At 42.1% G+C, this 16,543-nt stretch overlaps 1 protein-coding gene across 1 annotated transcript; it reads left to right on the top strand.

Moving 5' to 3' along the window:
* The first annotated feature begins 403 nt into the window (after positions 1-403).
* Positions 404-15,979, top strand: ANXA1 (annexin A1). The gene is made up of 13 exons (XM_080973049.1): positions 404-561; positions 4,011-4,090; positions 6,603-6,696; positions 7,822-7,916; positions 8,558-8,671; positions 10,215-10,305; positions 11,328-11,407; positions 11,516-11,572; positions 12,632-12,725; positions 13,035-13,130; positions 13,582-13,640; positions 14,596-14,718; positions 15,595-15,979. The coding sequence occupies exons 2-13, from the start codon at positions 4,025-4,027 to the stop codon at positions 15,652-15,654; spliced, it is 1,029 nt and encodes a 342-aa protein (XP_080829175.1). The 5' UTR covers positions 404-561; positions 4,011-4,024; the 3' UTR covers positions 15,655-15,979.
* The last annotated feature ends 564 nt before the right edge of the window (positions 15,980-16,543 follow it).

Raw genomic sequence — 16,543 nt, 5'->3', positions numbered from 1 at the left:
GTGCAGGTCCATCCTGGAACAGGATGGTGTGAACCAGCCTATGGCAGAGTGTGCATGCATATGGCATATTTCTGTGCTCATTTGGGTATATGAACCATGACAATAATGGCAGTCTACAAAGAAACTGCTTTTAACAGTACAAAAAAGAAACTGACTTTGACATCGCAATCCTAAACGGGTTACCAGTTTGAGTAATGTGTTAATTTTTGAAAAGTTAAGAGTGTCTAATTTGCAGCTTAATTGTTAACACCATTGACTTCAATGTCTCAGGATTCAGCCATCTGAGTTATTCATCTGGTTCTAGCAGTTTCAGCATTAGCTCACTGATCTGTTTCTTCACTGCAGTGGACAGTTTGTTTCCAAAATGTTTGGGTGTGAGTTTTGCCTAGATTCTTAGCCTTCCCCCACCAAGCAACCAATCATATGAGTTGTAGAAGTAAGCATTGGTTGCTAGGTGTGGCTTCCTGGTAGCTTTATAAAAACCACAAGTCACAGTCTGATCCTTCCAGTCTGTAGTTTTCCAGAGCAAAAAAGAGTCTTTCTGAGTTTGGAAATCAAAAGGTATGGCTTCTTCATTCCTTGCTCTTTACTGCTTGTTAGTTGTAGAAATGTGTAACTTATGGGATGACATCCTGTGCAAATTTACTTTCAGGTATTAAGTACTTATTTTCAACCAAATGTGCTTAGGAACAAGGCTGTAGTCTGTTTAAAAAAGTTGTTTGCTTGCTGTATTTTTTTCGGGGGGGGGGAATTGTGAAAAAGCAGCAACACTTCTAAAGCTGCCAATGCAGGTTTATTTTTTTAGTTTGTCTAAAACTAGCTCTTTTAGGACTGGCTTTTGTGTGGATGTGTGTGACCATGGAGAACTGAATTATTTTTAACCACAAAAGAGTGAGTTAAGAGGGGGGAAATGTGACTTCCTTGTATGGAAACTTTTTTTGAAAAACATGCACCCTGTGGTTATGACGTTGCTTAACTGTTTTAATAACAGCCGAGTTGTCACTTCTTGCAAACATTACCTAGGTATGAAATTAAAATGTGAGCTCTCCTTCAAGAAAGAAGGCAGGGGAGCCAGTAATTAGTCTCCTTCCTTTTTTAAAATTGCAGACGGCTCCTCCTGAGGGTGTATGTATGAGTAAGAGCTGCAGAATCTCACCCCTAGTCTGTTCATACTTTCCACAACTGCTTTCAAAAGAGGGTGGGGCTGTTTCTTTCTGCTTGGTAGTTCTTTTGAGTCAAGGGACAAGTTTTTCAAGATTTTGATCCATTCTGGGCATGAGGGGAGATTGCCTATGGGACATGAAATGCCAAAAATAGCTGTGTCCTTGTAAGAGTACTTTGATATGCTTGATCTGGTGTATGCCTACTTTTGAGAAAGTGGCATTAAACATCATATGATTTATTTCTTAGTAAACATGTTGGAATGTTGCAAAAGAAGCTCTTTGAAATATACTTAGGCCTTTGCATCAGGTTACATTTTTGTAGACACAGGATTATTCCTCTTGTTATGCAAGTATTGCATGTGAACTCTGGTTTTTTGCAATGATCCCCAAAACATGGCTTTGGAACTCTTGGTTTTATACATCTAACCAGCCGGATTTGTGTGCCAACCCTGTACTGAGGGCAGCTGTCTTGTATAAACTGCAAAGCATCTAGAGCAACTTCTAGGCTAGCTGGTGGCACAGGCGGCATCCAGACATGCAGAGCATTGCATTAGTTTTCCTGATTGCTGGCACTTCTGTTCTATTTTCTAACATTCCTTTCACATGGCAGTACTATGGAGCCATGGCTATTGACTGATATACCAGCATGTTGAGCTAAATTTCACCAGTGATTCCCGTCTGATTCACTCATGAAAATAGCAGGAAAGACCTATATACTGGTGGTACATTGTCTAGCCCCATTTTATTCTCACAATTTTCTGGGTTAATGGGCTTGCAAATGGATTAACATGGAAATGAGTGCTGAGCTTCCACCGTATTCCACTAGATTTCCAGAAGTGGCCTTTACTGTATGTGTTCTGCAGGGGTGGCAACTTGAATAAAATATTGGGGGTGCCTAGCAAGATGTGACACATGCACACCATTTGAATGGCAATGATCATTAACTTTATATATATAATTTTATTTTCAGTTTTCAAAAGTTTACAGGTACACACCTTGCAAACACATACATCCAGTACAATTATATATTTGACTTCCCTCTCCCACTTTTGTGGTTTCTTTTCTAATTTAAAATTTTAACACTGCATTTTCCACTTTACTCCATTTTTAAGTTATTCTTCCTTTTCTCTTAATGATAATTTTAACTACTTGATTTAAATTAACCCTACTAATGAACTTACTTGCATGCCAGAATTTTTCAGATGTTCCCCACTTTTTAATATTTTGTTTTCCTCTTGGTTTCTTATTACACCCACCCATTTTGCCATTTTGGCATAGTCCATCAATTGAGTTAGCCACTCTTCTTTGTTTGGTACAGGGCAATGCCCATTAACTTTGTGGGGGGCGGCCCCCCTCAAATATTTTATGGGGGGGCAAAAGGACCTCGGCCCCAAGGAGTTGACTCCTGTGGTCTTCTGGAACATAACATGGAGATTAACACTTAGGGGACTGGGGAAATGGAATAAACTATCGTGTGAAAACCACCACAGAGATGAGATATAAAAGGTTATTGGGTGGTACCTTCCTGGCCAGTCCCTGGATACATCCTACTTACTTCCTGCAAACTTTGCATCACTGGAAAGCCCTCCAAGTAGGCCACTGGTGACAAACTTTCTAGCTGTCCTATTTTTGGAATTCAATGGGAAATTAGTCTTTCACAAAGTACCAAAATAAATAACACTAAAAGAAGGACTTTGCTGAAATAATATCTGAATGGAATTGTGATTGAACCAAGAAGATTAAAAGCATTGAATCTTGATTTCTTAACGTCTCAAATCTTATCTCAGCCCAACTTGGTGGTTCTGAGTCTGAGCTCCTCCTCTGTTGCATGAAGCTGAGGATTGTTTTACCACCCTATTACTGCCTCCCCAACCTCTAGTGATATGGTGTGTGTGTGTGTAAGAAATAAGAATATACTATGGGTTGTATCTGATTAAATCATGCCAGGACTATACCTAATTAAACCAATGGACTAACGGTGGTTATAACTAACTTTTGCCCATTGATTTCAATGGGCCTTCTCTGAATATGCCTTGTTTGTGTCCCTAATGAAGATCCAGCTTGGGGATGGCCTTCTGGCGGCCCATGGGTCTCTTTTAGTGAACCCCTGGTTTCCTTCTGCCTCTCTCACTTCATCTTAGAAGTGGTGTGTGACTCATATGCTATGTTTGGGCTGGGCACTTCCTCTATGGAATTAGCGCTGCCAAGAAGGGATGGGGGAGAAATTCAATTCAGTTTGTATTTAAAGGCAATCATACAAAATTCAGTGAACTAAAACACAGCCATCCTTCCCAATCAGCATTACTCTGAATTTTGCAATGTAGTTCTTAGCTGTGTGATGTGTACAAAATTGCATGTACTGGAGTAAACTGTGCATATAAATGTATATATTAGTAAAAATAAAATACAAAACATGCATCATACTACAAAAAATTGCTTTGCAAAAATGTGTATATTGGGCAAAAAAATCATGCTAAAAAATGTAACATTAGGAGAAATTCTCACCCAAATGCTGATGAATTTTCTAAACTGATGAATTTTCTAAACTGAGAACTGAACTTAAGATTGGAAAAATGAGAAATTGAGAGAAACAGAATTTGACCCCTCCACCTATCCCTTTGTGCCAATGCTAAAATCAGCATGTGAGACACATATGTGATCTTTTTGACCTAGTCACCCTCCTCCCAGTATAGAATGAGAATGTCATAGTCTCATTTGCTTCAGAGGGCTGTTGGGAAACATTAATCTCTTTTCATGGCTTTCAGAAAACATGGCTTTCAGAACCTTAGAAAACATGAAAAGAGACTGCTGTAACATTTCATTATAATCCTTGCTTTCTCCCTGCAGAACCTTGAAACAACATGGCTTTTGTGCAAGAGTTTCTGAAACAGGCCTGGTTTATTGAAAATGATGAACCACAATACGTGGTAAGATTTTTTTTTATGTGCATAAAAAAAGAAAAGTAGAAGACAGAGTTAATCACACGGGGTCTGCAACAAAATGTTCCAATGTGGAATATGCTGCTATTCAGGATTCCTGCCAGCCAGCTGTCTGTACCATTTCCCAGAATGCATTATCCCACTCCACTGCCAGCATCAGGCAGCCATTGGTCTATATCCACTAAACAATGCTCAGTCTTCATTGGGGTGTTTCCCCTTAAATATATTTTATACTTTTGGAAACCTTGGGGTTTCCCTAAGTTTGCAAATACATCCCTCTTTGTGTGGGTGATACCTTTTGGCCTGTGGGAGGATTTTCTTTCATAGTCAGAGAATGACTTCGTATTAGGGTGTCAACACAAATAGATTTCAGAACATGGGTGTGGCATGTCAAAGTGTCTTCCTATAAGAGCCCCAGTGTTATTAACAAGCACTATTGCTGCTTAAGCAAGAGCCCCTTTCATGCGCTGTCCATCACTTGTTGGCCACACCCCCTTTGTCATGTCCCTATTTGCCTGTCTTTGCCACCTTCTATGCATGGGAAGAGAGAAGACATCTGAAGGGAAAAGGTTGTTCTGTGCATGTAGGTTCTTTGTACATGATCATGCTTCTACATTATACAGGGAGCCTTCAGTTGTAGAGCAGGGTCTAAGCTTCAGGTCACTTTCCCCAGGCCATTTTTGAGCTTCTTTTTAATGGAAAATTAAAAAGCAACAGGCAACATGGGCAGCCATACACCTGGAATTTCCCAGACATTTCACCGATTTCTGCCCAGACACTGCTAGAGACAGCAGTATTCAGTATTCAGTATATCGGCTCTGGATCCATTCCAGTCCGGCTTCCGCGCTGGTCATGGGACCGAGACGGCTCTGGTTGCCCTAACAGATGATCTTCGTAGACAGCTGGATGGAGGCGGGTCGGGGCTGCTGATTCTTCTAGATCTGTCAGCAGCTTTTGACATGGTCGATCACGAACTTCTGGACCACCGCCTTGCCGACGTGGGGATCCAGGGCACAGTCCTTCAGTGGCTGCGCTCGTTTCTCTCTGGTCGGGGACAGAGGGTGGCGCTTGGGGGGGGGAATTGTCATCGTGCCACTCCTTGGTGTGTGGAGTACCTCAGGGTGCGATGCTCTCCCCGATGCTTTTCAACATCTTTATGTGCCCCCTCGCCCAGCTTGTTCGGAGTTTCGGGCTGGGTTGCCATCAGTATGTCGATGACACCCAACTCTATCTGTTGATGGATGGCCATCCTGACTCGGCCCCAGACACACTGACCAGATGTTTGGAAGCTGTGGCTGGATGGTTACGTGGGAGCTGGTTGAAGCTAAATCCTTCAAAGCAGAGGTCCTGTGGCTGGGACGGGACGATATGGGATTGGGGGGGCAACTCCCATCTCTTGCGGGGCCGCAATTAGTGCCAGCACCGCCCGTTAAGAGTTTGGGTGTAATCTTCGACACCTCCCTTTCCATGGAGGCGCAGATTGCAGCTATAACAAAGGCGGCATTTTTCCATCTCCGCCAAGCTAAGCAGTTGGCTCCTTACCTCTCTCACCCTGACCTAGCCACTGTGATCCACGCGACGGTCACCTCCAGACTGGATTATTGTAACTCGCTCTACGTGGGGCTGCCCTTAAGACTGACCTAGAAACTCCAGCGGGTGCAGAATGCTGCAGCGAGACTCCTTATGGGGTCTTCGCTGCAAGATCATATTCATCCGGTGCACTGCACTGCAGCTGCACTGGCTCCCGGTGGAGTACAGGATCAGGTTTAAGGTGCTGGTTTTAACCTTTAAAGCCCTATACGGCCTAGGACCCTCGTACCTACGGGACCGCCTCTCCTGGTATGTCCCACAGAGGAACCTACGGTCTTCAAATAAAAACATCTTGAAGGTCCCAGGCCACAGAGAAGTTAGGCTGGCCTCAACTAGAGCCAGGGCTTTTTCGGCTGTGGCTCCGATCTGGTGGAACACTGCAAGACAGAGCTGTTCCACCAGGCCTTTGGCCAGGGCACAGCCTGACTCCCTCCCTCGGCAGTCTTCGCGGAGCTCTGGCCCAATGGTTGCCAGTGGCTTGAATTAATTAATTTTATAATGAATGATTTTAGAGTGTTGTTTATGCTGTACTTTTGTACTGTTTTATTGTTGTTAGCCGCCCTGAGCCCGGCTTCGGCTGGGGAGGGCGGGATATAAATAAAATTTATTATTATTATTATTATTATTATTATTATTATTTATTTATTTATTTATTTATTTCCAGACACATGGCAATGCTATCCTTGTTACTCATAATTGTCCCTTAGATCCAAGCCTTAATTCTCATTGAAAATGTAGGGGCAATATGTCAATGGAATAACTGTAGCATGCTATATATATATATTATTTTGCATCTTTTGGTAATTTATACTTCAATTACCTGGTTCTAAATGCAATTCATCCTGAACCTCAGAGGATAGAAAATTAATGTAAATGTAAGTTTCTCATTCACTCCTTTTGTTTCATTTAGAAAAATACAAAAAGTGGCTCTGCAGTTCATTCTTATCCTAGCTTCAATCCATCTGCTGATGCTGCCGCCCTGGATAAGGCCATAACAGCTAAAGGTAAGATGGGCCTGTTCATCATGCACGTGGAAGCAGTTTGAAACTGTCCTCCATCGACATGCCCCTAATATAGTGAGGACTACTATTTTGAAGACCAGATTAGATCACCAGTCCTTTTTCCAAGGTTGTCAATAGAAACTGATTTTTCATCCAATTTTTTACCCCAGTCTTCTAAATTGTTCTGGTATGTCCATCATGGGATTCAAAGATCCTCCTTTATCTGGCTGGTATGTGTGAGGTTTTCCTACAAACTTTAGCCTCTGGCTGGATAGTCTCCAGTTCCAAAGTTTGGTGGAAAATTAGGGCTGAGTTTATTTCTTTCTTACAGTTAAAAACCCCCAAATTTTCCTAATCCCAATCTGAATTGTTGGAGAATTTCAGTCTTCACCTGGAGAATATTCAGCAAAATGGCCTACCCAATTTTGGCAAAAGTGTGCATTAAGTTTAAATATTGTTTCATCTTACACCAAAATTGCTGAATAAATCAGTGGGTTTGACTTCCTATTCTTCCCAGTCTCCTCCTTTCTCTGCTGATGGTTGTTAGGATGAAGAAAGTAACAGCTGATCAAGCCAACATTTCTCAGGAGAGGTTTCTGTGAAAAAACTTTTTTAAAATCATTTTTATTTGGTTTTACAAATACAAAGTTATAAATATCCAAATATATATCCATTCTGCCTCCTCCCTATTCCAATAATTTTCAGTGGAACCCCCTTCCACACATGGCTTCCCTACACTCAAATATCATTTTTTACTAACCTTAATGAAGAATTCTCCCCTTTAAATAGTCTGTAAACATTCTTTTAAAAATCTGTCATTATTTTCTCCTGGCTGCTGTTTCTTCCTCTTTTGCATGAAGTGTTGTGAAGGGGCTGATTTCACAGCTCTGCATCATATATAGCAGTATGATTATAAAATGCAGGGCAAGTAAGGACAAAACATAAGTGAATGGCTTAAGAATGAGTAGTGAAAACCCATCTTTTCAGCACCGCTGAAAATGTTCATGAAAAAAGTGACATGGGCCAGCTATGGCTGAAACTTTATTTGTATCTCAGTATTATAATTAGGAAAAATGATCTGCACACAGTGATACAACAGCTTACAAATACTTCTTCTTTGCATTTCAGGAGTTGATGAAGCAACCATCATTGATATTTTGACCAAGCGAAACAATGCCCAACGCCAGCAGATCAAAGCTGCCTACCAGCAGTTAAAGGGAAAGGTACAGCTGCTCATAAAGGATCACCCTGAAGAACTATCTTGTATATACATGTTTGCCTTTTGAAGATCATGATGCATTGTTTTAGAAAAAGGAATCGACATTTTAAAATCCTCATGGTTTTTGGTTGTTAGAATATAGTTTGAAGAGGTGGATGTCAATGTGTCCCAGATTTGGCATGGGGGAGGGATATTGCCCCCCCCCCAGCGCCATGGTTCTGATTTGAACGGAGGGCCTTTCCTTGGCTTCTTTAAATTGTGTTTTTTTAATAAAAGAATCTGAAAGGGATAATGCCATGCCACTTTCTAACCATAAATGAATGATAAACGAATGAGGAACAACTGAAGGCAGATTCCATCAGCACCCGTGAGAATGGGGTATAGAGAGGAAGCTATGGCCAATTTCAAGTGGGGGAAAAAGGCTTTTCCTGAATGTGTGAGGTTTCTGTACATGGCAATGAGCCTGTTTAAGATGGCATTACAAGTTTAATAGACACAAGTATATGGAGTGTTTGAAGCTTGAACAATATTCTTCTTGGCAGAGAGGGAATTGTTCTCAAAGGGGGGAAGTAGATTAGATATTTATTTTATAATCCAAATAACTCTTTAAATGGGTAGTTTACACTTATGTGCTTTCGGTTACAGCCCCTGGAAGATGCTTTGAAAAAAGCACTTAAAAGCCAACTAGAAGATGTTGTCCTGGGTTTGCTGAAGACTCCAGCCCAGTTTGATGCTGATGAGCTCAGGTACGCCATGAAGGTAGGTCTCTCTGCTGACTGGGATAAGCTGGGTCTTGTACCCAAGCAAGGGCTGGTCTTCAGCATTATTGAGTCAAAAACAAATCTAATAAATGTGTATAACCTCAAGTGTGAGAATGGAGCAGGGCCAAGAAGCTCATTGGCTCCACTCATTTACAGGTCAGTTACAGGCAGAAATATTGTTGTGTAAACTGCATAGGTAGATTGTGGCTGACCATTTCTTCTTTCTGGTCTCTGTGGTTGTTGCCCAACCCTTCACCATGAGATTCCAGGGTGATTTACAATAGTTTATAAATGCAGTAGTAAAATCAGTTAGAACAAATTACAGTCAAGAGAACAGGATGGGTCCTAAATATATACCTTTTACCTTTACCTTACATACAGTGCTTTTTCTGGGGGACGCAGGAACAGTGGCAAAGCTGAATGCACGCTGAATGCACGCTGCCCATCCCGGGTACACCGGCTGCAAGGGCATGACGCGTTTTGGGGGCATGATGCACTGCCTGTGAGGCTGTGATGCCCGGGTTGGGGGATGCACAGTGCGTGTCCGGAGGGCCGTCGCCATGGCACCCTACTGGAATAGTGGTGTTGGGGGCAGTCCACTCCCTCTGCACTCCCTTTCCTCCGCCAGTGCGCAGGGGTACGCATACCCCTAAACACTTTGTGAATCTAAGTTTGGCCTCATTGAGGAGCAGCATTTCAATATGAGTAGGAAAATGAGAGTACCCCTAAACTTTTTTTTCAAGAAAAAAAAGCACTGCATATATATATATATATATATATATATATATATATATATATATATGGTCATAGCTTGGTTGCTGAACACATTGGAACTCATATGTTTTGGCTCCCAAACATCAAAACCCAGAAGTGACTGTTCTGCTTTTTGAATTATTTTCGGAAGCTGAACATCCGATGAGGGACACTCCTGCAGCCAATCAGAAGTCGTGCCTTGGTTTTTGAATGGTTCCAGGAGTCAAATGGACTCCCGGAATGCCTTCTGTTTGAGAAAGGTACAACTGTATACATGTACATATGTATGCATCTCCAGTGCCAAAGTTCAGGGTATGGAAACTACAGAATGAAGGAGCCAGACTGATGTCTGGGGTGGTGGATGAAATAGCTTAGGGTCTACCACAGAGAATGTTCTATTTTGGGCCAGCCCCACAAACTTTGGAGAGCAGTGGAACTACCAAGAGGCCCCCTCTCTGCCAATCCTACTGCCTGAGAGGGATTATAGGAAAGGCAGCAGTCTTTCAGATATTATACATTAGGTCCCATAGACTTTGGGTCGCCAGATGACATTGAACACAAATTTCCATCATCCCTAAGCTAAGCTGGCTGGGGATCACGAGAGATGTAGCCCAACAACATATGGGCCCCCAAGGTTGAAGATAAAACTCTTCTTTTGTGAATGCATGACGTGGCTGTGATTTTGACTGGATATACCACCTGTTCCTTTATTGTTCTGGGTCCTTTATGCACTTTTTAGATTAAAGTCATTTTAGAGGAATACATATTATTGACTTACTTCCATACAGGGTCTTGGAACTGATGAAGACATTTTAATCGAGATTATGGCATCAAGGAACAACAGAGAAATCAAGGAAGACAGCAGAGCATATAATGAAGGTAATTTAGTGTTTGGGTTTGTCTGTTTAAACTCAATATAAAATGCTATGCAAGGGGGAGAATAGAATACTCAGAGCTGCTTTCTTTGTCAATGTATCTTAAGATAGAAAAATCAACTTCTTGCATTTTGTTCAGGGTATAGAACTAAGAGCAATGCATGTATCTGGCCTTGTGCCATTCTTGGAACACAGACAGCAATCTAACAATCCAGTGTTCCATCCACTGTGATCATGGCTTGTAGGGAACTAGACTATATGCTGAACTCTCCTCTCCCCACTCAACCCTTCAGTTTTAAACTGTGAGGCAAAGCCGTTGAACAGCTACTAAGCTGCAAATGTTTGTCTACATGGATAACGTTCCACTAACACTATAAAAATGTGTGTGAAAATTATGCCACATCAACAAGAAAATAATGTCTGGGTACGCATCTGCTTCTGTAATTGGTGATACTACCTTTCAAATGCCTTGTTAGAAGGATCAAGTAGGCAAATCACACCTATTTCCCCCTGTCCCTCTCTTCTTCTTGCCCCCCTCCCCAGTCTCTCAAATGAAGGAAGCACTGGGACTCTTCACATGTCATTTGCAGGTCCTCTTTGCAAAAAGACATAAATAAAAACACATTGAGGCTGCGATTCTATGCAGTAGCAGCTCATGTGGTGGAGGGGGCTGTGGGGCTGCCCTCCTGACTTACTGGCTACGCAGGTGTTGTGCTCGTGGGAGTTTTGAATTGGCTCATTCAAAAATGACCTCACTGCCATGCCACCCCAGCCTTTTCTGGTAAGTTTAGCAGTGCCAGGGGTGGGGGCTCCTAGGCTCTGCTCCCCCACTGGACAAAGTGAGACATGTGTCTAAGCAAGCATGCATAGGACTGTGCTATAGGATTTCCAATGGAAATCTGTCACTGGGTGTAAAACGTCAGTCAGTAAACTATGGAATGAGAAAGTTATCTCACCACAATGAATATTTTATTGTTAAAAAATGGATTTCAAAGGTTTATTTTAATTGCTTTGTACTTTTTGCAGCTTATAAGAGGGATCTTACCAAAGACATTGTCTCAGATACATCTGGAGCCTTCCAGAAGGCTTTGGTTGCCCTAGCAAAGGTATGCACAATTTGAATTTTTGAGAACTAGAAGTTAATGTTTGTTTGCTGGTAGGAAGCCAGGATTATAGTCTGAAAAGTGGTAACAGGTGAACTCGATCTTTTGCAGGGTGACCGTGATGAAAACCCTCATGTGAATGAAGAACTGGCCGATAATGATGCCCGGGTAAGAGCAGGCTTGTGTATATTCTGAATGTCCTCCCCTCCAGGCCCACAGAAGCACAAGCTTTTCCCTCTTGCCAAGGACTAATAAGAGCACCAGATCTATTTCATAGTGCCAGAGCTCTGTTATCTATCCTGCCACTCCCCTCAAAGCACCAAATAATTTATTAATTTTTCATTAATAAAATCTCAGGACTCACAAAGAGATGGTTCTAACGTAGGGTTGACATATTTCAAAAGGTGAAAATCTGGACACAAAAGTTGTTGATTTTTTTTTAGTTTTGCAAGATCTCAAAAATAAAAAATAAAAATGTTTTTGAGCTATTCTTAAGGGAGTTCACCAAAATCTACACTTCCAACATGGGTTGCACTATGTCTGGATTTTCCTGGACATTAAAGCAATTTCCACCCGGACACTGTTTCTGACAGCCGAATCCTGGCAATGTCCAGGAAATTCTGGATGTATGGCAACCCTAGAATGTAACGGAAAGAACTAGGTTCCACATGACCCCCCCCCCCCCATTAAACAGACCTCCACCAAGTCTTGGAGGAAAGGCAGGGCTGGGCCTGCGGTGATCTGATGTGAGGCAGGGCTGGGTCTCTTCCCTTCTGTGTAGCCTTTGTGCCCCAGGAGTTCATTCATGGCGGGGGGCGGGGGGGAGAAGAGTGTTCTAGGCCACATGCCATAAGTTTCTACCTGGGCACAGCATGGCTTAGCATTAGGTGCAAACAAGGGTAAGGGTGTGTGTGTGTGTGTGTGTGTGTGTGTGTGTGAGAGAGAGAGAGAGAGAGAGAGAGAGAGAGAGAGTTATACGAGTGGGGAAATGGTCAACAAGGAAATAAGCAACTCCTTCCATTCCACCAGCTCTCAGCCATAGTGTATATGTGATTCTGTGGTTCACTTAACTGCAGGAATCCTAAGGTACTGTCAATTTACAGAATGGACAGAAAATCATTTGACCTGCAGATTAAATTCTGCTGTGCAGTTGTTTGCTTTTGACTGAATCGGATTATACACAATATTTCGGACTCCCACACTACATAATCTAATTTATTCCCACAGGCCTTGTATGAGGCTGGAGAAAGAAGAAAGGGGACTAATATTGATGCTTTCATTGATATCCTCACTACAAGAAGCATGCCACACCTCCGAAGAGGTAGGTAGAAAGCCATTTAATGCTGTACTTCAGTCAAGAATTGCTTCAGCCACTTTGGTGTTCTGTGCGGACAAAGCATAACAGCAAAGTGCAAAATAGTGACTGCTTAAGGATAAACAGAGGAGCCCCCACAGCTTTGTTAATAAGTCTGCATTTCCACACTACAGTTGGCTGCTTCTAAAGTAACAAAAGCTGTTTTGAAAGAGTAACATAGGACATTGTGCTGTCAGCATTCACAGAACTTGCATGAAAATTGCATATCTCATGGCAAGCACAGCCTTACATTTCCCCTCACACCCTTGTTTTCAGTTTTCCAGAAATACACCAAGTACAGCAAGCATGACATGAACAAGGCTTTGGACCTGGAGCTGAAGGGAGACATTGAGAATTGCCTGACAGCAATTGGTATGTGACCCTGTTCCATAGTTAAAACTCTGTTTCTTAGTTCTGTCCCCCCTTATATAAAAAGTATTATTAGGCGAACAATAGTGTGATCCTGTCTACTCAGAAGTAAGTCCAACTGAGCTCAGCCTGACTGTATATAGTGATTTGTGAAATTCACATTACTTGCCTAAAAAATTTCATGGAGGATGCAGTGGGTGTAGGTGTGCGGAGACTATTATTATTATTATTATTATTATTATTATTATTATTATTACTATTATTATTTATTTGCATTTACGTATCACCTTTCTGTCAAGGCACCCAAGGCTTGCAATTTGTGTTTAATTAACTCCCAATGGTGACTAAAGCCCATTGAGTTTGAAGTCTTCAGAATCTGTATCTGTTCTTCCCCTCATATCTTGTTTCTGTTATTTTGCTGTCATAAATAATCACAGTTCTGTTTGATTTCCAGTGAAATGTGCCACAAGCAAGCCAGCTTTCTTTGCGGAAAAGCTCCACTTGGCAATGAAGGTAAAAGATACTTTAGTGGCAGAACTTTTGCTCTAAAGGGGTAGGCTAAAATCAGAGTCCCTAGGCAAGGAAGCCCAAGGTCTGGCCCTCTTTATGATGAAGGGGGTAATTTAATCAGTGGAGCATTCCCAATAGGACCGGCCCAATATAATATAGTATATTACTTAGGCAAGTAATGTGTGTGTGTGTGTGTGTGTGTGTGTGTGTGTGTGTACACACACACACACACACACACACAACATTTTTATGTATCCCCGCACCCTGAGAATATTGATCAAAATAGTCCCCCTCCCAGCTTCTGACATGTGAATCAAGTTGACAATGTCTGGAACAGCTGTGGCTCCAGTCCTAGTTGAGCTGAAATTTATCAAAGAGAACGAGAAATTATTGGTGATCCTGGGCCTGTTCTGGAATTCTACTACTTCCAGAGAACATTTGGTGAATCCCTCCCACCCCAATGTTAGCGCTAGCATGTGGGGAGCTCTGAAACGGGGCTTTGGGGGATGCGGGTGGGGTGCCAGTAGTTTATTCAAAGGATACGGCCAAAGGACATTATTCACTGCAGAGATGCAAATGTTCTTGCACCTTCACTTTAAAAACTGATGTTACAATGTGTTCATAACACCATTTTGAAAAATAAATATGCAGGAACATTTGTTTGCCTGCAGTGAATGCCCTTTATCCCTTTAAGAGCTGCGGTGATAGAACCAGGAAAGTCTGGCAAGCAGCGCTAAGCCAACTACAATCAAAATGCCTATATTAAAGTTTTATTTATTTAATTACATTTATAGTCCTCTTTTCACCCTGTCATGAAACTGGGAGGCATACATGTGACTCCCAGGCAGTGACCCATCCAGGCACTGACCAGCCACTTGTTTAGCCTTAGGGTGGTGCTGGCCTCATCTGCCAACGGACTACAGTATATAGTGAATTTACTTCCATTTATTTTTAACAGGGTTCTGGAACACGCCACAGAACTCTGAACAGGATCATGGTGTCACGTTCTGAGATTGACATGAATGAGATCAAAGGATTCTACAAGTCAATGTATGGCAAATCCCTCTGCCAGGCCATCTTGGTATGTAACTTTTTAAAAGTGCAGTAAACTTAAATTGCACTAAACTTGATTGAGTGGCTAAAGAGTTAGGTCTGGAGCTCTGACAGGTTGGCTTGCAAATGTAGATCCTGACTTGTTTATGTATATATATTTATCTATTCCTGTTGACAAACTACTTTTGGGGCTTCCAAACAGTTATGTAGCATCAAGGCTGCAATCTAGGCACATTTATCTAGAAGTCCCATTGAACTCAGTGGGACTTGCTTCTGAATAGATGCACACAGGGTTTTGCTGTAAGACTCCCTTCGATGTCACACAACTGCATCTTGTAGGTATGCACTGCATTCTGAGTAGCCCTGTTTAAGAAACCTAGCAGTCCTTCCTTCTTAGCTGTTACTGGCTGGGCTACAATAGGATTTTCACAGCTTGGGTACAGTCTCTCAATATAGCTCCAGAATCTCCACCCCCCCAAACTTGGGAGAATACTCCATTGCTTTCAGTGGAGCAGCATTAGCAATGATGTATGTTCAGTGCCATGAACTCAGGATGAGCCAGGACACTTTCCTCTTTGTGAAGCTGCCATCAGCCCCATGGAAACAAGCCCTCTCCAGCCACTTGTTTGTTCACATTATTGAAGTCAGCCCTCCATCAGCATCCCTGCTGTCCTCCATGAGCTGAAGAGGGGCCCCTTGTAGCAGGGCTCTTCCTCTACTCATGTAGCCTCCTCGTGATGTTCTGGATCTAAAACATCACATGAAGAGGTCAGAGGGGAAAGGTATTGTGTGAGCATAGCAGGAAAGCTCTTCTTATTACTGTACTTCATTATATTATGTCTAGCAGTAGTAGACTGTTTTCTTGGACACATAACATGATTCTTCTTTGTTCTTCCACATCTAGGATGAAACAAAAGGTGATTATGAAAGTGTTCTGGTGGCTTTGTGTGGTGGTGACAACTGAGCTCCATATCTTTTGGATACTCTCCAGCCTTGAGGATATCATTCCTTTTAAACTCCAACTGTTAAATATATGTATACATAATGAAGGCGCTTAGAGTAATAGCCAAGTTAGACTATTGTTCAGTCTTGATACCTTGAAAAACTGTAGCCTGGAAAAATACTCTTTGTTGCTCTTAATTTCTGAGGCATTATCATCTTTTTTAGTATTTATCCTAAGCCAAAGAACATCTATGTTTGCTTTTACATACCTAGTCAATGTAAAAGGTAAAGAAAGTGCCTGAACAGGCCTAAGTAACATTCCAAATAAAATTAACCTGTGATATACATTGTTGGGCTTTGGTCTGTTGTGTTTTCTTTATGCATCCTTCTAGCATTTAGTCCAAGGGAAGAGGGCTCCACATAAGGGCTGTTGAGTGGAGCTGTGATGCTGGCCCTGCCCCCAGAACATCCATCCGTTGGTGCAGGTGCTGGCAAGATGCTTAAGCATGCGGAGTGGCTTATGCCTTGGGCTTTTACTAAGCAAAGATTCCCAAGGCAGGAATGGAGCCATCAGCGTTGCCACATTGCAACAGTCACTGAGTGGAGCCCATTCATACAGTGAACACACAAGGGTGGGGGCCTTACAATTTAAAATATGAGTGCTAGGATGAAGCTTTTACAATTCTCATTTCACACATGCACACATACATCCACAAATGCATCCCTTATCCCAACTTAGCTGTTCTACTCGAGTTACATCCTCTTCTTCCAAGCCAAATTGCTATATTTCATCAACAAATACAGAAAGCAGTATTTTGGCTTGAGCAATGGCTGTTAAGGGTAGCCCAGTAACCCATGCCAACTCACCTAGGAAGCAACAATACAGATTTACTCTCCTCTTTCCTTACAGA

The sequence above is a fragment of the Podarcis pityusensis genome, assembly GCF_964106645.2.
Source record: "Podarcis pityusensis genome assembly, chromosome: 11".
Classification (NCBI taxonomy): Eukaryota; Metazoa; Chordata; class Lepidosauria; order Squamata; family Lacertidae; genus Podarcis; species Podarcis pityusensis.
The sequence above is the reverse complement of the archived record's forward strand: the minus strand, read 5'-3'. Positions and strand labels throughout refer to the sequence as shown.

What these genes read in the sequence shown, in the direction of transcription:
- ANXA1 (XM_080973049.1), top strand. Translation starts at nt 4,025, where the DNA reads ATGGCTTTTGTGCAAGAGTTTCTGAAACAGGCCTGGTTTATTGAAAAT. An exon ending in CATGCCACACCTCCGAAGAG is followed by an intron (nt 12,726 to 13,034) that starts GTAGGTAGAAAG and finishes CCTTGTTTTCAG; the next exon opens with TTTTCCAGAAATACACCAAG. An exon ending in AGCTCCACTTGGCAATGAAG is followed by an intron (nt 13,641 to 14,595) that starts GTAAAAGATACT and finishes TATTTTTAACAG; the next exon opens with GGTTCTGGAACACGCCACAG.